Genomic DNA, 23651 nt, shown 5'->3' on the forward strand with positions numbered 1-23651 from the left:
CCACAGATATGACATCAACAGGAAGAGAAGAGAGGGGGATAGCAGAACTGTCAACAGCATTTTAAATGACCTGTTATAACCTTAAGTTGTACCTGAAGTTTTATAAGAGTTTCTTCAATAACTTGAATTTAAATAAAAGGGCCTCCAACAGTGCACCAATTGAAATTGTGTGGGGGGGGGGGGGGAGGGGGTGCAAATGTCAGGTCTGCAAACGTGCACAGATGTTGGGGCAATCTGCAGAGGTGGAGTTAAAAGGAATGGGCAGGTCAACATCAATCACAGGTTTGAAAAGAATGAATAAAATGAAGGCTGAATTTAACCTGGATCCGAGATAATTCAGCGTGTACAGGAGCAATGCTGGTCACAGTTGGTATGTGTTAGGGCCAGAGTTTGGGGTGTCGCTCTGCTGTCACAGTTGCTCTAGGATCAATGCTGGGGAGTTAAAGCTATGAATCAAAGTATTACAGGTACCATGCTGTCTACAGCCAATCATCTCACCTCATCCTGACTGCTCCTGCTATATCTGTATTTTGAGGCAATGTCTTTAGTTTCTCCTTCTTTCTCTTCCTTTTCTTTTTCTTTCTCTTTCTCTTTTTCCTGTTCTGCAGCTTTCTTCTCGTGTTGCAGTCCGATTGTTTTCTCAGCCTCTTGGAGGTCCGTAAGTGTTACACCCTACATCAAAAACATGAAGATCAGGAGAAACAACGTCCAAACCCAGTCAGGAGGGGCTTGTGTAAGGATGGGAAATGGGGGTGAAGGGCGAGAAAGAACATTGAATATCCCAATAATCATTGAGAAAAAATGCCAAATGTCTTTTGAAGGATGTCCATTCACATGTTCACTCCATAATACGATTAAACTCCAATAATCCACTGTCTGATTATTCAGAAATCCATTCCAACTCACTGGAACCCCAGTTCCCATGCATCCTCTAAGCTTACGTGATTCATGATAATACTGTGTAACATATAGCAAAAGTGAATTAAAATTGAGTAACATCCTGTCATGCGGAAAATGTACCCATCTGGCACCACCAAAGTTCTGGAATGTGCTGGATTATCAGAGTTTTCTTGTACTAAGGATGTGCCCTCCAAAGATTCAAAAGTTTAAAGCATTATGATGAGTGGAATGGTGGCAAAGGGTAGCTGAACACAATATATTTGGAGCATATAAACCTCCACTAAACATACACCATGGACAAACCTCAACTGCTTAGACACCATATCCAATATTAGTTTAAGTTTATTGGAGAAAATTCAATTCCACCTTAATATCGAGCAACCAATTCAAAATTCCTGATATTCCAGTTTTCAACAGTGAACATGCGAGTGGGTGATATTGGCGTGCATTATTTTGCAGAGGATAAACTGCAGTGAACTCTTAATCTCACCTGTGTGGACCTGCGAGACTGGCGGGCGTGTCGAGAACGCGCCTTCCGTTGTGCTTCAGCTTCCTCATCACGAACTGGAGTGAGGTAGGATCTGAGTTAAGGAAATAAGACAGAGAATAATCTCTTTTAATGGCAGCATTTGTAAGAGCTGAACTACATTACACCCAAAGACACATCATCTTGGATGTTCCTGATGTTGGGGGTCCAGAACCAGGGGTCACAGTTTAAGAATAAGGGGTAGGCCATATAGGACTGAGATGAGGAAAAACGTTTTCACCCGGAGAGCTATGAATCTGTGGAATTCTCTGCCACAGAAGGCAGTGGAGACCAATTCACTGGACGTATTCAAGAGAGAGTTGGATATAGCTCTTAGAGCTAATGGAATCAAGGGATATGAGGAGAAAGCAGGAACAGGGTACTGATTTTGGATGATCAGCCATGATCATATTGAATGGTGGTGCTGGCTTGAGGGGCCGAATGGCCTACTCCTGCACCTATTTCTATGTTTCTATGGAAGGAAGCCACAGCTATGAAGTCTGTGAGTAACTTCTGCTAGTCAATTCTACTGTTCAAGCAGACATATGCCCCAAACTGATACAGTCCCAACCCAAATTCAAGTTACCAGCTCAAAATAATGTAAGACTTATTGGAATAATAATTAAGTTGTGACTTTTTTTATCTTCACGAATTGGTCAGTAAACTGCACGTCCTTTTATAAATTACAAGTGGTTTTCAATGTGACATAAACCTGTCATGATCTGTGAAGGATAAATTATCACCTGACTGATTAGAATTCAATATTGATAATACATTTGCTCACACCATGCAATGATGTTAAAGCCATTTCCATAGCTGACCTATATCCTGAAAGCCTTCCTCAACTCCAGCAATCGGTGTTGTCGGCAAACTTACTAACCAACCCATCTATAGTTGTGTCTAAGTCTATATATCACAAGCAAGAATAACAGACTCTTAACAGTCTGAAAAAAGAGTCCCAACCCAAAACGTCACCTATCCATTTCTCCAATGATGCTGCCTGACCCGTTGAGTTACTCCAGCACTGTGCATCTTTTTAAGAGTAACGCAATATACAACACATCTAAATTTTGTGCATGTGGTTCATTCTGAAGTTCAGTGCATCGCTTGAGCATTTCACGTATCTGGTACCTGCGTCTCTCACGATTCTCAGTGCCATAACCAGTGCCTTGCGTGGTCAGATTACTCTGTTTCTCTGCTCCATTTCCTGCTTGGTTTCGAGCCTGGGAACTGAAAGATATGAAGGAACAAAGTAAATCTGGGAGATGTTCCCCTATATAGTACAGTATAGCAGAAGCCAGTCTGAAGAAAGGTCCCAACCCGACATATTGTCTGTCCATACCTTGTATTGCCCTCCTCTGAGGTCTCAAAGGCTATCATGGAACAAATGGAAAAGAGAAAGGATGTTTGGCCAATTCGAGTTCTGCAGTGCCTCGTTGCAAATTCTATTTCCGTGGTTCACAATGATCCTTGAACTTTTGTTTCCACTAAAACCTCTTGGAAGTTTGTTCTATGTTTGAGTAATCTTTGATCAAAGAACCTTCATCCTAAATTTCCCTTTCGATTGTTTGTTATTAACAGCAATTTGTCTGACCATGGTTACGTCCAAGGTACCATCAGAGATTTATCTTTTCTCCTCTACTTATGTAAATAAGGTTGCCTATTGAATTGTGCAGTTGAATGGTCTAGGATTTATCATTTAATCTTAAAACAGTCATTGAATTCTAAGTGTTGACCTTCAGGGCAGAACCTACGAGACACTGTTCATACAGCATTTTCATTGCATCTGCTAGATGCTGCCCAATCCCTTTATAAAAGGGTTTAAAACCCTTCCCATTCTTATTACACCCAGCTTTCACTCAAATGATATTGTGGAAAAAATACATTAAAACTCCCCTCATCAAATTATTCCATGCATTCTGGTTTATGTATTTTCCCATAAATATTGCATTCTGATTTTTTACAGGAGAATCGATAAACACAAACAGGATTAATGAAACAATAAACTCAAGGAAATAGTTTGTCAAGCTAGAAAGAGGGAGGAGGGGGAAAATGATGGGAGCAGAGAACAGGAGAGAGATAGAAAGTGTGTCAAGAAAAAGACATGGATAGAACAGGTAGAGATGAAGAAAGAAGTTGGTATGTTAATTTCAGTGCTAACCCTGATGATGACATATTAAAAATCGGATGCAAGGACATGGTGGAGCAGAGGCTGCTCCTTTGAGTGACAACATTATGAGCTCAAGATGGCGGAGATGGTCTTACCGACTTGTGTAACTGTCCCCTGCTGTTAGGCCCCGACTACCGGGAGGATTGGAGGAGCTTGTGCTGGACATCGTAGTAACAGACCCTGGTACAGAACTACTGGCAAGACCCTCCTGCCTTCTGCAAGGAAAGTATGAGGAAAAAAGAGATTTATTGGGAACAACCGACTTGGGAACGGGTCAGATAAAACAAAGAACTATCTTTGAAACCCAATAGGAAAATTTAAATGACCATTATTTTTCATCTCTGGAACCTAATCTCAATACCCAAGAGGAATTTGTTAACAAACATATTGCATGCCTGATCCAATTCAAATTCTCAAGTATAATCCTCCACATAATTCTCCTCAATATGTTAACACACTGATTACAACCTCCTCCAAATGCCTTCATCCAAGTTCCTCTCTCTCTCTTCAGTTTAATGTTATTCTCTCTTGGAAGCAAAAATAACTTCCTTCTGAGTTTTATTTCCTCTGGGTCAAAGTTAAAAAGTAATATTCAACAATATGCTTATTGTCAGAGAACAGCATGATGCCATCACTCCAGTCTCAGTGATCCAATCAATGGCACATTATGAATGACTGCATCACCAGTGCTCTGACTCAAGGCATGTGTCCAAAACTGTGCAGGTGGTTGATTGCTACATCTCAGTGTGCACCATTTACGATACAGGACCATGATTTTATACAGGGTTACAAATAATGTGATTTCCTACTCAACCAGTTACTGCCCGATTTTTTTATTACCCCACCGTCACCTGGAAGAATTGGACCAGAAATCAAAGCACCCAATGCTGCTCACACATTGCAGAGTAATGTACAGTACAAAATGTTGAGAGAAGCCAATATGATCAGTACCTTATAAAATTGGCGATGCTGGCAGAAGCAGTGTCAGAGTTAGTAACTTTATGGCTGGAGGGTGACATTGTTCTGGAACGAAGTCTGAAGTCTTGTGCACTATAACTGCGGCCTATCATTTTCAGGTGTAAGTGACTAGTGAAGCAGCAGAACAATGTGCAAACATGCAGGAAGAGAACAGCATAGTAAATACGTGAACTTATGGGCTGTACATATAAAGAAAGAAGGACAAGAATAAAGCAGAGGTCTGTCACACATTATTCACAGACTGGCACACAGTACATTCACTTAAGGATATACAAAATGCCATGTTGAAGCATATGAAATTTCAGTACAATATATTAAAGTGCATGTGACATGTAGAAACATGGGAAAACACACTAAAGTGCAAGTAATATAACTAAGGCAGGCACAGTAACTGCATGAACCTTTGCAGCTGGTGTAGCGGCTAGTAAGTGGCAATACAAAGTGCAAAGATGATTACTGGATTAGGCTATTATATTAATCTGCTGATTAAATCTAAATACACTTATATAATTGCAGAGCAGATTCAGATCCAAGAGCAATACGTATCCAGTCGAGACACTAACTCCACCAGAATGACAGAAGTATGTAACAGTACAGTAACATAACTGGAAAATTGTATATAAAGCCACCAGAAAATAAATTTGATGTCTTTCACCTAAATATACCACATTAATAAATATGTATATTAATACCATTTTATCTATTAACATTAGTTAAAAAATAATTAAAATTAATCCGTGGTGGAGGCTAATTTTGAGAAGGAACAGAACAGTGTTGCAACGGTGCAGTTGCTGCCTTACAGTGCCAGAAACCCCGGTTCGATCCTGACTATGGGTGTTTGTACATTCTTCCTATAAACGCATGTTTTTTTCTGGGTGCTCTGGTTTCCTCCCATACTCCAAAGATGTACTGGTTTATAGGTTAATTGCTTCGATAAGTTGTAAAAATTGTCCCTAGCATGTCTAGGTGAGTAGACAGGTTGATCGCTGGTCGGCACCGACTCAGTGGGCCAATGGGCCTGTTTCCGCGCTGTATCTCTAAAGTCTAAAGCGATAGTCATTAACATAGAGCACTTGCTGAGACACGGAGACACTGATTATGATCAGTATCAATGTTTAATGATATATTAATATTGTTGTACAAGTGTAAACATTTAATTCTAGCATCCAAATAAAATCATAAAATGTTCTTCTTGTACCGGCCACCATTCCTCCCTCAAGCAACATCAGTTTTGTCTGCATGCTCACTGCATGTAACCATTTTTTGTGCTGCTTTGGAAAGTTCTGAAGATATTATGGAAGATTTTTAATTTTCCCAACAAAACAGCTTGAACTGCAAATGGACAGCTTGAACTGCAAATGCAGAAACAAAGGCATATCTTTTCCCAAAACTCAGAGAATGCCAAGTATTAGCCTTTAATATATTTCTAGAACCCTCCCCCTCCCACAAAAAAAAGTAATGGGGCTCGGTGTGAGCTTCTTTTGAAGTTAAGTGATTCTTTTGTGCAAATAGTATCATTTTCAGTGTGCACTTCACAGAGGGAGATGGAGAAAGAGAAAAAAGGAAAGGGAGACGATCAGACGAAGATTGGGAGAATTGGAGAAAGAAAGGGAGAGGGGTGAAAGTTAGGAAGAGTGTATGAAGGAAAGAAAAAATGGACAGACAATAAAGTGAAAATATTTAAAGGCAATAAAATGATTTTCTGCTAATAAAAAGCATTTCGTTTTGGCTTCTAGTTAAAAACTACTGAACCGCAGGGCGAAAAAAAATTCAAATAAACTTTGAAAACATTTGGCCATTGTAAATCCGATGACTCCATTTTAATGAGAACTCAAAGCACCATTAGTTGCATTCTTAGCTAATATTATCAGCTGAATTATCAAATTTTCAAAACTTTCGAGTATGAATACTAAATAAAGCATGGCTGGAGTGATACCATCTCATTTATATCCAACATCAAGGGCTGTTCAAGTGCACAAAATGTAAAATGCAACATGAAAGTAATTCAGCTTTTGCCTTTGACTGAATGATCAGACTCTTGAGCATCTTATGAATAACATTACTTGAGAATTGCTCGGTCAAGCATCGCATTTCAATACACAGATGGTGCCTGACCTGTGGAGCCTTTATAGAATTTTCTGGTTTTATTTTAGATGTACGACATCTCGCATTTTCAAAAAATTTCATGCGTTGGTATTGGATCATAAGCAAAGATAACCAATGTCATCATCAAACCAGCAGAATGTAGTGAAAGGTCATACATTAAACATTCAATAAAGGTTCAGATAATATTATTGATGAAATTCATAGAGCTATTTGGAACACTATTTGATTCACCAATTACATTTCTAGTGCTGTTAATAGAGTTGTAGAGCATAGAAACATAGAAACTTTGTTCATTATGCCTATGCCAACTATGATGCCTTTGAATACTAATCCCATTTTCCGACATTTAGTTCCATATCCCTGTGAAGATGCCTCTTAAATGTTGTACTATTCCTGCTTCAACCACCACCTCTGGCAGCTCAATCCTGATACTAACTACTGGTATGAAAAACTTACCCATCTGTTCTCCCTTCTTCCTCTCAATTTAAACCCGTGCCCATTAGTTTTAGGCACCCCTACCATAAGAAACAGATCTTGCAGTCTACACTCTCAAAATGTTATATAAATCCATCATGTAACCTCTCAACCTCGTGTGCTTCAGGAAGAAGAGAGCTACCCTATCAATCTCTTCTGTTAACTCAACACATGCTAACCCTAAACTCTTAGTATGTCTTTTTTTTAAACTTCCCTTTGTCAGTTGTTGATTTATCCGCAAGCATCTACTCCCTATCAACTTTCACCAGGTCCTCTCTTAGGGGTTTCAAATCAGCCTATGCGCTGAGGAGGCTGAATAGTCTCTCTGTACCACTGCCAGCATATAATATCTTTCAAATCAAAGGAAAATAAATCCTTTGGAAAGTGAAAGAACTGCACATACTGGCAATCTGAAACAACAACAGGGAGAAATAAAAATAAACATGAACTAGATCATGCATGAAAACCAATTAACTTAGTCCAAGCATTCATCTGAATGTTTTCTACTTGTTTTAGAAAAAGGTGATGCCTCGTGATTCTTTTTAATTTCACTCTCCAAGTCCTTCATCGGGCTTAATAATTTTGGCATTATTCATTACATTGGTTCCTTCAAATTGACTTCTTCAGAGGACCCCATTCAAACGCGCTCTAACTGAGCACTGTAACCTGGTGCTCACACTAATCGGTGACTTTGTCCTCTTGTGCCCATCCAGTGGCCTTCGCGATGCAGAGGCCCAGTTGGGCTCACCATGATCCCCATCATTACAAGACCCATCATCAAGCAAAGGTCTGTAAGATTTGAGAAGTTTTCCCTCATTCTGCAAGCAACACCTAACCAAAGAGCTGCAGTTTGGACATTTTAAAAGGGAGACTGGGGCTGATAGCGGAGAAAGGCTGCGGTCAGTTTACCAAGGGATGTCACAATCCGTGGGTCCCAAGATGGCCGCGGGACCTCGTGACCAGCCACAAAAGCAAAAACCTTACAGCCCGTCTCTAGGTTTCTGCAAAGCCACGGCCAGAACAATGGATGGATATTGGCCATGCAGAAACCTGCGAAACCAGGTCGAAGTCCAGACACTGGGGCGCTGACATCAGCATACTCACAATGCCCCAAGCCGACCTACACAGTTAATCTCGTTAAGGGGGCACAATAGCCTATAGAAAACTACCTGGTAGGTGATGGGAAACCAGTTAAACCCATCACCTCGCAACGAAATACCAATTAACACCGTCTGGCCATCCCTGGTACCCCTGGACATAAGCGCAGATCAAAGGGAAAACTCAATACATATCTTTTAAACAAAGAGATCCCGAGATCTGGCGGGAGATAGGACGGGTCAGAATAGTATAACTGGCCACAACTTTTGGGTTTTAAACTCAAGAAGAAATACTGCAAGAAAACCTGCAAGGAACGCAAGCCAGGAGGAAGACGAAAAGACAGGCAAGAAAGACACGCTTGCAGCAGGGCAGCAACGCTCGCAACGACTGGCCAGGAACGCAAGAAACGGAAGGAAGAAACTCAGGGGACAAGCACGACCCTCACGGAAAGCAGCGGAGAAGCAGCACGAACAGCCAGTAACCCCAGTAATAGCCCCATGGTGAGCATGTACCCCGACCCTGCACATCCTGGACATAGTTTAGTGTAGAGGGGAGGGTGGTTTGAATAAACGTGGGTGTGTAAATGAATATGTGTTGGTCAATTTTGCGATGTGTCGTACGTTCCCCATCTTACAGTCAAGAATATGTCTAATAGAACTGTGTCTAAGTATTCGTGTAGTTATGCATATGTCTTTTAGAACTGCGTCAAAAGTGTTCGTGTAAGTGTGCATACGTCTAGTAGAACTGTGTCTAAGTATTCGTGTAGTTATGCATATGTCTAATAGAACTGTGTCTAAGTATTCGTGTAGTTGTGCATATGTCTAATAGAACTGTGTATAAGTATTCATGGACAATAGTCCCAAGCGCTCAATAAAAGCCTTTTCCATTTAAACCCTGGTCTTCAAATCTGGTCTGGTTGAATTTTTCTGCACTATAAACGCTCCTGCATCTAAGTCCAGTGTCTAGAACCGTAGGGGGTGATGGGGTCGAACCACTCACGGGGAACCAGTGTGCGAGGTCTGGTCGAGGGACCAGAGCAAGGCACGGGGACCTTAGGTCGGGCGAAAGCTCGGCGCAGAAATCCCCTTACAGTCAGACCAAAGGCTGTCAGATGGCCTGCCTCTAACTCCACTTGCAGAACTCGGGTAATGTACAGTCCTCCGTTCCATCAGGTTGATTCTTGACCAACTGACTCTGGGTATTGAGGTTCCTCAGTGCTGTCCAGAGGGTCCATTTTGAACTTTGCCTCTGCAGGAAGATGCTCAGATGCTCCAATGCACTTTCTGACAACACTTTCAGTGTATGCAGGTCACATTTGCCACTATTCACTAATGATCTCAGCTCCTCATTGTCATGAATTCAAACATTCTTCTGCCACGGTAGAACTGTACACCCATTTTCTATCTCCTCGGCTACAGTTTCTGTCGGTGCTATACCAGCGAGAATGTCTTGACAGAACGGAGTGGGGTCCAAGAATATGGCAGGTACAGCAACGATGAGTGCCACAACAACTCCATGTTGGTCTCCTCCTCTTCTTATCTTCGTGGAACCATTCCCTAAACCACCATTTGCAACACGTTGAGCCCAAAGACATCTAAACGGAGTCTGACCATTCTAATGGCTAGTTTAGTTTGAACCTTTGACATTCACCCTAAATGATTGAAGCTGATTTGGATGTCGAGAATTGACAAAAGAGGAAGAAGGAGATGAATGAATTCAACAAATTTATCTTAAAATCTGTTCAAAAAGGTACACTATTAAAAATAGCATATTCTTCAACTCGGAGGCCAAGAATAACATGGTTCCACCCATTTCTGCACCTATTTCACATGCTTGTAAAATAAGGCGAGAGTGGAATAGAATGGTCATCCATCTGCGACCTTAGCATTGACCTCCCAAAATGTTTTAAAGTGAAGATGATCCTACCCATGTGTTAGCAATGTGCAATACTTGTGCTCTGTCTCTTGATGTCACTGCAGACCATTCTGCACTCCTCTATAGATGAACCCTACATTAAGGCAGTGGTATCATACAGATGGAAATACATAGATCCAGGAGTACAATTTATGCTTGAAAATCATTCCCATTTCACAGATTCCACCTAGCTTAGTTTAGAGATACAGCGAGGAAACAAGCTCTTCGGCCCACCGAGTCTGCACCGACCAGCAATCCCCGTGCACTAGCACTATCCCACACACTAGGGACAATTTACAATGTTTACCAAAGCCAATTAACCGACAAACCTGTCCATCTTTGAAGTGTGGGAGGAAACCAGGGCACCCGGGGAAAACCCTTGCAGCCACAGGGAGAATGTACAAACTCCGTACAGACAGCACTCACTCTAAAGCTCACTTGCACTTACAAACATACCCAATGTCAACTGGCAGTTTTCTCAAGCAAAATGTTGCAGGCACATGTTCACTACACTGACATTTGTCACATATACATTCTTCTCCAGTTTAATATTGTGGCCGTCACATATAAATAAGTTTTATAATGGTTTTTCTGAACAGCAACCCAAAGTGCTCCAAGTCTGGGTCTGAAGAAGGGTCTCGACCCAAAACATCATCTATTCCTTGTCTCCAGAGATGCTGCTTGACGTGTTGGTTACTTCAGCTTTTTGTGTCTATCTTTGATATAAACCAGCATCTGCAGTTCTTTCCTACACAACCCAAAGTGCAAGCCTAATAAATCTGCAACATAGTTCCATTTGTTTGGACGAAAATACAAGGATTCAAGAATTCACAAAGAAATGAACAATCAGTTACTGATGGATATTTTGTGAAATCAATGGAGAAATATTGTCCAGGACTCTGTAACGTTCTGACTTTCCAGTTAATGATGTGGGATGTTAAAAATCCTCCTGATCTGTTAGGGACTTAAAATCTGACCAACAGACTCTCATCAATGCTGCACCCCTGCATGGGTTTCTGGGCCAACCTGCTTTGTATCCTCAACGCCAAGAATGGCACTTGAATGCTAATAAATCTCCGATCATTTCTACCAACAACCTGAAGTGATCTGCTAATAATTTACCATCAGAACTGAGTGAGCGAGCATGATACTTTATATCCAGAGACACAATGACCAGGGCAAAATCTCACAAATGAGCATTTAAGGTGGAATGAATGAAACAATCCAAAAGGAGTGAAAACAGTCCCAGAGCTCAACCCCTTTATAGAGTTCCCACTGGAAACATAAACAAGTCCTCTTCACATTATCTAGTGGCTGACGATTTTAGCACATGCTATCTACAAACCTCTTTGGATAACCAGACACTGCCGCGATGGAGACGCCAGTGGAAGTAGGCACGGTGTTGCTGAGGTCCTTATCCCTTTTGTTGCTGTCCAACTCTGTCTGTCGTCGTGTGTAGGATGAAGTCCGGGCCAGGCTGCCCAATGGATTGCCAGAGTCATCCTCCCGCTGCCTTGAGTAGGAGGCACTGCGGGCCAACGGGGCTGTAGAATTACTGCAAGAAGAAGCAAGGTTTGCACATGGGAAGCAGCAGGGCCTGAAGAAAGACCTAGCACACTGCTTCAGGTACAGTGGAACTCCAGAGCAAACCGAAACTGCTCAGACGAAACATTATCAAGTGGTTTTTAAAGTTCTTTCAACCCCAGTGAACCAACACAAACTTAGCGTCAGATGTTCAAGATGTTCAAGCATCGTTTATTTGACCACGTTACAGAGTGTGGAACTAATTTCCCCTGGCCAAAGAAAGTCATAATTCAGATTCTATGGCCTCACTGATATCATGGTGTCACATGAATCCCAGATCACTGTGGGTATAAACATTTAGTGGCAGCTATTTGCTAGCATTTCAGAAATCAAACAAAAACTATTAGTCCAGTGAACTATCTCCTACAGTTTGTTTCCCTACCTGGATTTGTCCTGATTGGTATCTCCAATAGTGAAGAGCTTCCTTGTCGGAGTGGGTGGAACACGGGCTAATCGAGGTTCTTTCTCCTGAAAGGCAAGCAGCAAGAGAAGAGTGAACTCTAAACGCAGTCTACAATCCACACAACAACCCGCCACGCTGTACAATAAAGTTCAATTCTAACTGAGGCACAGATAAAGATGGAAAAAGGTGTCCTTGCAATTTACCAGAAACTACCAAAGAAATGCACTGTAATTCTGTCCTGCTGCTGCCCCATTAAAGTTCCTTGCAATATTTACACGATGGGTCAGTTGCAGCTGGATGTCCCAACATACTTCCAGATCATGGATAGCCTGTGCAGAATCCTATCACTATTTTGGTCGACCAAAACGTTCTGCATCAACCAGTAAACATTTCCAAATTAGGTGCAGAACACAGTTTTTACACCACTACCTAACCAAGTAATTGAGAGGGACCTGTCTACATGAATTAAACTATTTGTTCAATGCAAGCTAACAAAGTCTTTGTTAAGTGGGGATTGTGTTACACAAGGGCCAGTACATGATGCATGAATGAACCACTTTCTATTGTGGTTTCCTCTTTTCTCTGGAACACCGAAGACCTGACAGAAGTATATAAAATAATGAAAGGCATAGATAGGATAGACAGTCAGAACCTTTTACCCTGGATGGAACAGGGCCCTATCCCCGAACTCTATCTCCGTTACATTGATGACTGCATCGATGCTCCCTCCTGCATCCATGCAGAACCCATGGACTTCATTAACTTCACTGCCAATTTTCAACCTGCATTCAAATTTACTTGGACTATCCCTCCATTTTCTTGAGTCTGAAGAAGGGTCTCGACCCAAAACGTCACCCATTCCTTCTCTCCCGAGATGCTGCCTGACCTGCTGAGTTATTCCAGCATTTTGTGATACCTCCTCTTTCTTGATCTCACAGTCTCCATCATAGGAAATAGACTAATGACTGACAGCTATTACAAACCCAGTGACTCCCACAACTATCTCAACTACACTTCTTCCCACCCTGCTTCCTGCAAAGACTCCATCCCTGAACTCCCAATTCCTGCATCTACGCCGCATCTGCGTCCAAGATGAGATGTTCCATACTAGGACATCTGAGATGTCCTCGTTCTTTAGGGAATGGGGGTTCCCCTCTCCCATCATAGATGAAGCCCCACTCGTGTCTCCTCGGTACCCCGCAGCTCTGCCCTTGCTCCCCCTCCCCCTAGTCACAACAGAGACAGAGTCCCCCTAGTCCTTACCTTCCACCCCATCAGCCATCGCATACAACACATAATCCTCCGAAGTTTCTGCCACCTCCAACGGGATCCCACCACTAGCCACATTTTCCCATCTCCACCCCTTTCCGCATTCCGTGGAGACCGCTCCCTCCGCAACACCCTGGTTAGCTCATCCCTTCCCACCCAAAGCACCCCTTCCCCAGGTACCTTCCCCTGCAACCGCAGAAGATACAACACCTGTCGCTACACCTCCTCCCTCGACTGTCCAGGGACACCGACATTCCTTTCAGGTTAGGCAGAGGTTCACTTGCACCTCCTCTGTATCCATTGTTCAAGATGTGGACTCTTATACTTCGGCGAGACCAAACACCGACTGGGTGATCGTTTCACAGAACACCTTCGCTCAGCCCGCCTGAACCTACCTGATCTCCCGGTTGCTGGACACTTTCATTTTCTTTCCCATTCCTACACAGAGCTTTATGTCCTCGGCCTCCTCCATAAACAGAGTGAGGCTAAATGAAAATTGGAGGAACAGCATCTCATATTTCGCTTGGGCAGCTTACAGCCCAGTGGTATGAATATTGATTTCTCTCACTTCCCGGCATTCCCTCGCTCTAACCCTCCTCCCACCAGCTTCCCATTCTCACCCTACAATGACCTGTTCGCTTTATCATCGTTATTTTTTGCATATCTTTCATTCATTGTTCTTTATCTCTCCACATCACCGTCTATATTTCTCATTTCCCTTATCCCTAACTAGTCTGAAGAAGGGTCTCAACCCGAAACGTCACCCTTTCCTTCTCTCCAGAGATGCTGCCCGTTCTGCTGAGTTACTCCAGCTTTTTGTGTCTATCCCAGGATGGAAAAATCAAACACGTGAGGGCATAGCAAGGTGAGAGGAGCGGTTTAAAGAAGATGTGCGGAGTATGTTTGCTTTGCACAGAGGGCGTTTAGTGCCTGGAACGTGTTGCCGTGGGTAATGGTTGAGGCAGATTATTTTCACAAATGATCCAAGGGCTGTGAGATACAGATTTGGAGAAAAAGTACAAGAGGTATACGAGGAAGAACCGCTTCCTACTCAGGGTGGTTATGGGCCACTGGCAAGAAGTGGATAAGGGATTCTGACAGGATTTCCCTGCCTTGAGCTGGGTGGATCCTCCTATGCTGTAACAATTGAGGCTAACCAAGGGTCTTCAATCTAAAACTAACTAAACATAGCACAAAAAGTAAGGGAATTTGTGTTTGGTAGATTATTTCTTTGTTGTAACAATGTTTCTTGGCAATAAATCTTATACCGTTTGAAAGCCTGTTTATTTCCCTTTTAAATGGTGCCACATTTGTAAGGAACATGCATTTGTGGGATGAGCAGCAGAGCTGAGTATATGGGTTGCGCCCATGAAAAATTTGCCAAATCTTCTCTGCCAATGCCAAACAGCTTATTCTGCTGTTGCTATTGACTCTTGTTTTGAGCTTCTGGTACCCCCAGGTGCTGACAAGAATGGGATGCCATCCCACAACAGTGTGTGACCAGGCTGGTGACCAGCATGAGGAGGTGCCAGGCTGTTATGGCTGTGTATGGTTCTTCCACACGCTACTGCGGCTCCTGTTTATTAAATGAATAAATTGTTAAATTGCCAATATGTCTTGTTTCTTCAGACTTCAATCATCCAATCCACCAAACAACACCGAACAAGAGTCAATGGCAGAATAAGCTGTTTGGCATTGGCAGAGAAGATTTGGCAAATTTTTCACGGGCGCAACACACATACTCAGCTCTGCTGCTCATCCCACAAATGCATGTTCCTTACAAATGTGGCACCATTTAAAAGGGAAATAAACAGGCTTTCCAACGGTATAAGATTTATTGCCAAGAAGCATTGTAACAACAAAGAAATAATCTACCAAACACAAATTTCCTTACTTTTTGTGCTATGTTTATGTATCCCTTTCCACAGATGTTGCATGACATCCTATGGGCTTTTCCAGATTTTTTTTTGCTTTCGTTTCAGATCTATGCAATTTTTTTTGGAATTTTCAATATAAACTCAGACATTGTAATTTTATGTTCTTCATGCCTGTTATGGCTCTTTTGAAAGAACACATTTATTATTGTCAGTCCCTTGCTCTTTCCATAGAGCAATTATTTGCATCTTACATGTAATCCAAACACTGATTACAAATCAGTCTTTCATCCTTGTCCACTTATTAAACAATATATTTCAGGTCATCAATGGTTTTTTTTAATAAGAACATCACCGTAAGTAAAATAAAACAGAAAATGCAAGGGAAACTCAGGAAGTCAGGAAGCATCTCTGGAGAAAATCAAACAAAGATTATGTTTCAGACACTGGCCCTTCAACGACACCTGAAACATTAACTCTTTCTCTCACTACAGATACTGCCTAACTTAGAGTCATAGAGTGAAACAGTGTGGAAACAGGCCCTTCAATCCAACTTGCCCACACTGGCCAACATGTCCCAGCTACACTAGTCCCACCTGCCTGCGCTTAGTCCATATTCCTTCCAAACTATCCGTGTACCTGTCTAACTGTTTCTTAAAAGTTGGGATAGTTCCAAACTCAACTACCTCCTCTGGCAGCTTGTTCCATATACCTACCACCCTTAGTGTGAAAATGATACCCCTCAGATTCCTATTAAATCTTTTCCTCTCCCTTGAACCTATGTCCTCTGGTCCTCGATTCCCCCTACTCTGGGCAAGAGATTCTATGCATCTACCCATCTATTCCTCTCATGATTTTATACACAATAAGATCACCCCCTCATCCTCCTGCGCTCCAAGGAATAGAGACCAAGCTTACTCAACCTCTCCCAATAGCTCAGACCCTCTAGTCCTGGCAATATCCTTGTAAATCTTCTCTGAACCCTTTCAAGCTTGACAATACCTTTCCTATTATATGGTGCCCAGAACTGAACACAATACTCTAAATGCGGTCTCACCAATGGCTTATACAACTGCAACATGACCTCCCAACTTCTATACTCAATACTCTGACTGATGAAGGCCAATGTGCCCAAAAGTCTTTATGACCACCTTATCTACCTGTGACTTGACCTTCAAGGAGCCATGAACCTTAACTCCTAGATCCCTCTGCTCTACAACACTCCCCAGAGGCCTACCATTCACTGTGTATGTCCTGCTCTTGTAAGACGTCCCAAAATGCAACACCTCACATCTAGTCCTTCTATGAATATCTCCAACATTTTCTGCTTTTATTCCAGATTTCCAGTATTATTGCTTTTCTATTCTCTGTGCCCAGCTCTTTTGGTCACTCAGCCTAAACCTACTCTATCTGGTCACTGACCTACCTAACAGTGCTAACTACAGAACTGATTGAGTTTCCCTCTCGAGCAATGCACCTAAACATTTCTCTCACAAACCTTCTCCTTGGATTCAGCCAGAGTCAGCTTGGGGCTGGATGCTGAGCGGACAATTCCTGTCTCTTTCCCTTTCTGCTCCTCTGGTGGTGGCTGCAAGTTGTTGAGGGCTGCGAAGCTCCCTGTTTTGCGTAGGGCAGTGCGCCACGCTGCTGGAGACTGCTGCTCCCTCTTCTCCTCTTCGACAGCTGCTGTTTTGGTGGGGGAGCCTGAAAACTGGGCATGGAAAGGAAACACTTTATCAAATGATGGGGCACATTCACCCATAAATGAAACACCTCAAACTGATCAATGGAACAGATAAATATCCTGCTAAAGCTTAATGACAAAATAAAAAGCTGGCAGAGTTAGGGGACTTGCCTCCCATTGCCTTCAAAGGTGGAGGAGAGACCAAACTTACTTTAATACAGCATAAGAATATAACGCGAGTAGGACTGGAAGATTTACCAGTCGCTCAATCCTGCTTCATCTTTCAGTATAATCATGGCTGATCCTTGACCTCAACTCCACTTACATGCTCCATTCCAGAACTCACAGAATCCCTCAAAATTCAAAACCTGCATCGACCTGCATCTTTCAGTATGAAAAGGACAACATCATTTGGCTTGTCTCCCATGTGAAGCCATTACACCCAATGTTAGTGTCTCTAAGCAAAATAAACAACCATAGCATTCATCCTGATTCTAGTCACTTTTGAATTTTGTTTTTTCAATCAACACAACTCAGTTGTCTAAACTACAAAAACTACATGTCCATCCCAAAACTCATACTGAATAAACATTTCATCCCAGGAATCAATTTAGCAAACCTTTGATCTGTTTCCAGGCATCTACGCAAAAAGATGCAGAAAGCAAAACTTCAAACAATATCTGCAAACTCTTGTGTAGAAAGGAACTGCAGATGCTGGTTTATATACATATAATATACTACTGCTCCATGCTTACCATACTGTTGCCCACAAGGGTCACTTTTTAGCCCTAACTTAAAGCCTCCTGTATCTTAGTGTAATGGACAGATTGTCCATCATCTTGCAGTCCTTGTTCTGATCCATGCAAGCAACAAGTACCCCTTACTTAAGATAGATACAAAAAGCTGGAGGAACTCAGCGGGTCAGACAGCATCTCTGGAGAAAGGGAATAGATGACGTTCCGGGTCGAGACCCTTCTTCAGACCCTGAAGGATCTCGACCCAAAACATCACCTATACCTTTTCTCCAGAGATGCTGTCTGACCCGTTGAGTTACTCCAGCTTTCTGTATCTGACTTTGGTTTAAACCAGCATCTGCAGTTCCTTCCTACACAAGTACCTCTTACTTGTTATCCAAGGTCAAATGTGAAAGCCACCATCTCTAGTGCCATTTCCAGGCATGATCTTCTAATTGAGCTGCCTTGCAGCCTATGGAAAAGACATGCAGCGATGCGACTAATAGCATAACCAACCAAAAAGAGAAGCTGGCTGGCAGAGGATGGACTTACCTCCCTCCTTTTGACAACAAAGGTGGGAGCAGTCTAAAACATCCACTGCCATAGAAATGACTGGAAAAATATCTCAGCAGGTCAGGCAGCGTTTGTGGAGAGAGAAATGGCGTTGAGGTTTGAGGTTGATGGTCTTCCATCAGAACGATCATCCACATGCGGCCTGACCTGCTGAATATTTCCAGCATCTTCTGCTTTTTTTCCGGATTTCCAACATCTACAATTTCAGTTGCTGTTGTCTCTCAATCTTTCCTTGTTGGGAGAACAGCAAACCGATGACAACAATCTCTGGAAATCAAGCTCAAATAGTAGCAAATTTCACTAGCAAGCTGCAGCTAAGCCTTAAACAAAAACACATTCTTAATTATGAAATAAAGCATTAAAGTTTCCCTCTGGTCAAACTATGTTGACCATATCATGAATATGGCAGAAACATCTTTTAACAATTCCAGTGAAGTCAAAGATTGATGTTTCATAAGGCTTCCACAACTTTGCTCTGAATGGCTATTAATGGAAGTCTTGCCCCAATAATTAGCAATTGTTTGTCAGGGTCTTTGTGCATCTGAGCTGCCACTGAATCTAACATTTATTACAGCCACTTCATGTTCAGAACTGGATATGCCCCAGGGATAGTCGATGCAATCGTGTGCAAATGTTTGAGTGTAAAAAGTAAAAATGTTCGATTGGCAAATTGAGGTCTTGGAGTTAAGGCACAGAAACTAGAGCTTCAAAGGTGAATGCAAACTCTATTGGGACGAGAAGGAGAGGGAAGGAACCAATACCAGTTAGTGACAGCAGAGGAATTTAGGAATAGAGAGAGAATATGCACCAATCAGGGACTTAGGAGGAACTTGCACGAATTAAGGACTAAGAGGAAAGAATGTGCATCAAGTTGGGTTGAATGGTAAAAAAGTCCATCAGGGCATGAATTGGAATGAACAATCAAACTACAAATCTGCGTGTTTTAACTAGGCAAACAGATATAGGCAAAGAGCACAAACATCCCCACTTGAATGCTTCCTGAGACCTGCAGTTGCTCGTTATTAAGCATTGGTTCCCTGCTTGGACAAATCTGAATATTATTAACTTTCATTGCTTCTGGATTATTTCTACTGGTAGGTTATTATTGACGTGCCTGAGAGATACGTCTTTGGGTCACTGCCGTTCACAATGTTCAAAAAGGATTTGAAACTTGGAACAGAATCAAAATTGCATTAGTTTTCTGATAATAACAAACCTCTTGAAGAATAGCCATAAATAACAGAATAAAAGGCCACAGACAGAGATATGGATAATTTATGAAGTTGGGCCAAGTCAAGGCAGATGTCTAGATTAGCTAAGCACAAAATAATGTGAAATCTGAAGGATAATCTGCTCTATGGGCATATGAGCACAGTAGTCAATTGCAAAGGAGGACGGATTGGTGTGGAAATGAGAGTGGGAGTAGGGTGGGACAATGCCTGCTTCCGATGAATAATGTTGTCATTAGCAGCAAACAAATAATAGTTGAGAGAGAACAGATCTCAGGTATTAACAATGACCTTGCACAAAGATCCAGCCTAGCTTTACCTGGAACCGTGTACAATTGAGAACATCACATTTCAGAAGGGACATCTTTGATAGTGTCAGTTGATATTTTGTATGTGTCACCTAGTTATAGAGACAACAGAAGATGGAAATATCTCTACTGGGGGGAAAAAAGGGGCATGCAGTGGCTCAGCAAAGTTTCAAAGGAAATCAGACACATGAAAGTGGTGGAAGCTCATTTTCAGAATTGGGAAAGTGAGAATTAGTGAAATTAGGTTGTAGTTGCACAATATCTAACAGAGAGAGCGAGCCAGGAGCACTAGGGACAAAATTATGTCTGTAAACCTTTAGAAACTTCCAGGGACCAGCCAGTTGGAAGGGGCCTCTTATCCTCTTGCACACACTATATTTCCAATACATAATAGCACCCTCAAGTATCCCCAAAACATTTCAATCCAATTAAAAAAGGCAGTGAGCCATTTACCTATTTCCCACCGTTTCACTGCACATTTATGTGTATGTGGCAAATAAATTGACTATTGACTATTGTTATCCAACACAAGCAATTCTTGTTTCCAGTGAGGTCACATCCTCTCTCCTTTCAACAATACAATCACGTTCGCACGATAGGATATAAGTGAGGCAGAAGGAAAGCCTAATACACAACTACCCCCTGAGATGCCTTGTGTCTCAAAGCAATTTTCTAAACAGATTTTAAGTGGTAAAGGCTGCAGGGTATCAATGAGAATGTACAGCATGAACAGACTGCATTCTAGATTGCTGTATTTCCTGTTGCCTCAAAAATTAGACTGTCTCTGAAATTGCTTGTCTGCAACCAGAGAGTTTGAAATGGAGAGGAAGACTAACAGAGATGAATGCAAAACAAACCACGTGCTCATGCAGCACACCAAAAGCTCCAGCGAGAATGGTAATCTCAACATGCAAGAAGCTCACCGCTGCTTTTTGACCTCTTTTGGCGACCAAGATAATGCCGGTTTTGCGTAGGTCCTGTCGCCATGACTCTGCGTCACTTGACTGACAAAAAGGTAGGAAAGGAGTAATGAAGTCAAACTGTCGTCAAAGGAAGAGCAAGAGGAGAAAAAGAACGTCAGATGAGAGTGATAGAGAAAGAATGACAGGCACAAAAGAGCAAAGAGGAAAAACATCCTTGTTCTACAGGACCTTAATATTAATGAATAATCACTTCAGTCCACAGTAGACCATGCTGTCAATAAATTAAACCATCTATATCACTGTAACTTTCATCGGCCAATGGCTAACTAAACCAGGGAGTTGAAACTGCTTGGATGATGTTCAATGGAGCTTTGATTCTCATGGAAGGTAATGACTGATTTCAATCAAAGTTTCGTGGCAAGAAATGTTAAGCAAGCTCCAATTTCTATCTGGATCACCATTTGTGGAAACTGGGAAAAATGAATACTGTCCAGAGGATCACCCCAAACACTGATTAAATCCATTGCATTCATCACCAGGGAGAAACTGATGTCACACAATAGGACAGAGTATTAATTATAAAATTATTGTAATAGACAGTGTTCTTAAAATATCTATCACTTGTCAGAGGAATGTCCAATAATACCTTGGATGGAATATGGTGCCTTAAAGAGATGTGTGGATCTTAAAGAAAGTATTAGCCAATCCTATTAGAGGTATGCACTTGTAATACTGTTTTGATAAGGTCACAGTTGATTTGTTAATGGACAGAGCTTCACAGTGTGATGATCTGACGATGACACCCCTACCCATAGATTCGAGGATCCTGCCACTTATTGGGGAGCTGAGATGAAAGTCCCAGAAAAACTAGCAGAGCAGAGTTTCTTCTGTATTTTAACAGTCCACATTCATGATAAATGTTTTGCTTCATTTCTTGCACAGCGTGAGCCCAGACTGAAAGACCATCCAATTGTTATGCAAACAAGCGACTCATTCAGTGAGTCGCATTCAGGACTTACTTCCATTTAGCCAATATCTTGGTGATGATCGTAGAATGGAGGGACAGCTCAAGAGTACAAAGTGGAAATTTGTGGCACGATGTGGGGATGGGCAAGAGCAAAGGTCATACAACATGACCCATGCCTACCAGTGCCTGCGTTCCAGATCTTTCCTGTCCGTATAAATGTTGGATGTTGTGGCTGTGAGCAGTGGTGCTTTGCACATCAGTGGTGGTGGGGCCACAGAAGTGGGAGATTGTTGTGGTGAGACAGAGCGTCAGAGTAAAATGTTGTTAAAGGGGCTGAGGAAACTCTTATTTCATCCATTTTCAGTGCTGCAAAAATAGTTTTCTGGCTAAATATAATTTCCCAGCTGCCTGGAGCTGCAAGGATTTGCAACTCATGAGAAAGCAGCTGTAGTTGCTAAATACAAGAGGATTACAGAGTCTGAGAAATAGAACTTCCTTTAAATATTATTTGGACACCTGCAAAGCTATGATTTAAATTCAGAGCAAACTCGGATTGGGATTCACTCACTTCATTTTTACTTTACCTTGGTACATATGACAATAAACTAAACTCAACCAATTTTAAAAGGTCTCTCACTGGCATGAAAGGGGTAAAAGTTACCCAATATATATATGTTACCCATAAAACAGCTCTTACTAGAAAATGAGCTGCATTCTTTTGAGGTCCAAGCCAGCATTCTTCAAATCCTGAAGCAACAGAGCACTATTCACAAATAATATGGCAGTTCTCATCCCAAGAACCTCACAGCATTCTTCACATTGAAATAATAATAACCTTCATAATAACCTTTATCGTTTTCAGCACCAGAAACAACATTACTGTCGACAACAAGAAACAAGGCAGAATTCTTCATAACAACCAATGTGGCATTCTTCATTGGAAGAACACTACACTCCTCACAAGCAGCGAGGCAGTGCTCTTCATAGGGTTCAATAGGGTACATTTCATGTGATCATTGTAGCATTCTAGATAAGATCTTTGCAAGATGAAATTCAACTCTCTTCACTGCAAACAAAGTTGAAATCTTTACGAAAATTAACAAAGCACCCTTCGATGGAAATAAATGAGTTCTCTTTACAGTAATCAGATACAACAAGGCACAATAATCAAGCCTGTATTCTTGATCAGAAACAGTTCAAAACTTTTCAGCAGAATGGTACAGTTTTCTTCAGAAAATAAAGCAAAGCAGGCTTCACAAGTTACCCACTCTGGAAAGGTCACAGCATTCTTCACCAGTTTGGGACCTTCAGATAGCAATTAATTAGCTTTATTCAGAATTTAAAGAAAACACAGCAATCTTCACAAAGACCATAACATTCTTCACCCAGCGCTCATCACCAAAAAGCAACGCAGTAATTATCCCAGGAAACAACACTGCATGCCACATGAAAAATATCACGCAATTTTCAATGCAGCCATTGTTTCAATATCCAATAGATTTTGAATTGTATTCAACCTATCCTAGTGAGACACTCCACACATAAAAGTGACAACACTGCATGAGGAATCAGTGCACACCCTACACAAGAACTGATGCAAGTCCACTCAATGCAACATGCTTTATATACAGAGACAATGTGGTATTCAACACCGAGAGTCAACATAATACTCTTCACAAGTGAAACCACTTCTCCCGAGGCACCATACTCCAAAAGATTCAATGTGGCATGCTTCACAAAATACACCACGACATTCTTCGCAGAAGCAGTAAAGTACACAACAAATAAAAACAAGACAGCAGACATCACTGAAAGCTGCACCTTTCACAAGAAATGTTAAGGACGCAATACAGAACTCCTTGTGAGAAGCAATGCAGAGCTCTTCATATCCAAATAATGCAGCATGGGTTTCAGGTAACCGTGAAAATTAAAACACT

General features: G+C 41.8%; 1 protein-coding gene across 5 annotated transcripts in view; it reads right to left on the reverse strand.

The window, feature by feature from the left end:
* LOC144602266 (protein phosphatase 1 regulatory subunit 12A-like) overlaps nt 1–23651 on the reverse strand; it is a 150050-nt gene that overhangs the window by 43709 nt on the left and 82690 nt on the right. The window contains exons 10-18 of one of the 5 annotated variants that reach the window (XM_078415152.1): nt 20748–20828; nt 16795–17007; nt 12133–12218; nt 11512–11721; nt 4548–4682; nt 3692–3811; nt 2558–2656; nt 1391–1481; nt 499–672 (exon numbers count right to left, since the gene is read on the reverse strand). In XM_078415152.1, the coding sequence (XP_078271278.1) occupies nt 499–672; nt 1391–1481; nt 2558–2656; nt 3692–3811; nt 4548–4682; nt 11512–11721; nt 12133–12218; nt 16795–17007; nt 20748–20828 (1209 nt within the window). Of the gene's footprint in view, nt 1–498; nt 673–1390; nt 1482–2557; nt 2657–3691; nt 3812–4547; nt 4683–11511; nt 11722–12132; nt 12219–16794; nt 17008–20747; nt 20865–23651 lie in introns of all 5 variants that reach the window. The other 4 variants (XM_078415151.1, XM_078415153.1, XM_078415154.1 and 1 more) reach the window with 4 other exon arrangements.

This window comes from Rhinoraja longicauda, chromosome 18, assembly GCF_053455715.1.
Source record: "Rhinoraja longicauda isolate Sanriku21f chromosome 18, sRhiLon1.1, whole genome shotgun sequence".
Taxonomy (NCBI): Eukaryota; Metazoa; Chordata; class Chondrichthyes; order Rajiformes; family Arhynchobatidae; genus Rhinoraja; species Rhinoraja longicauda.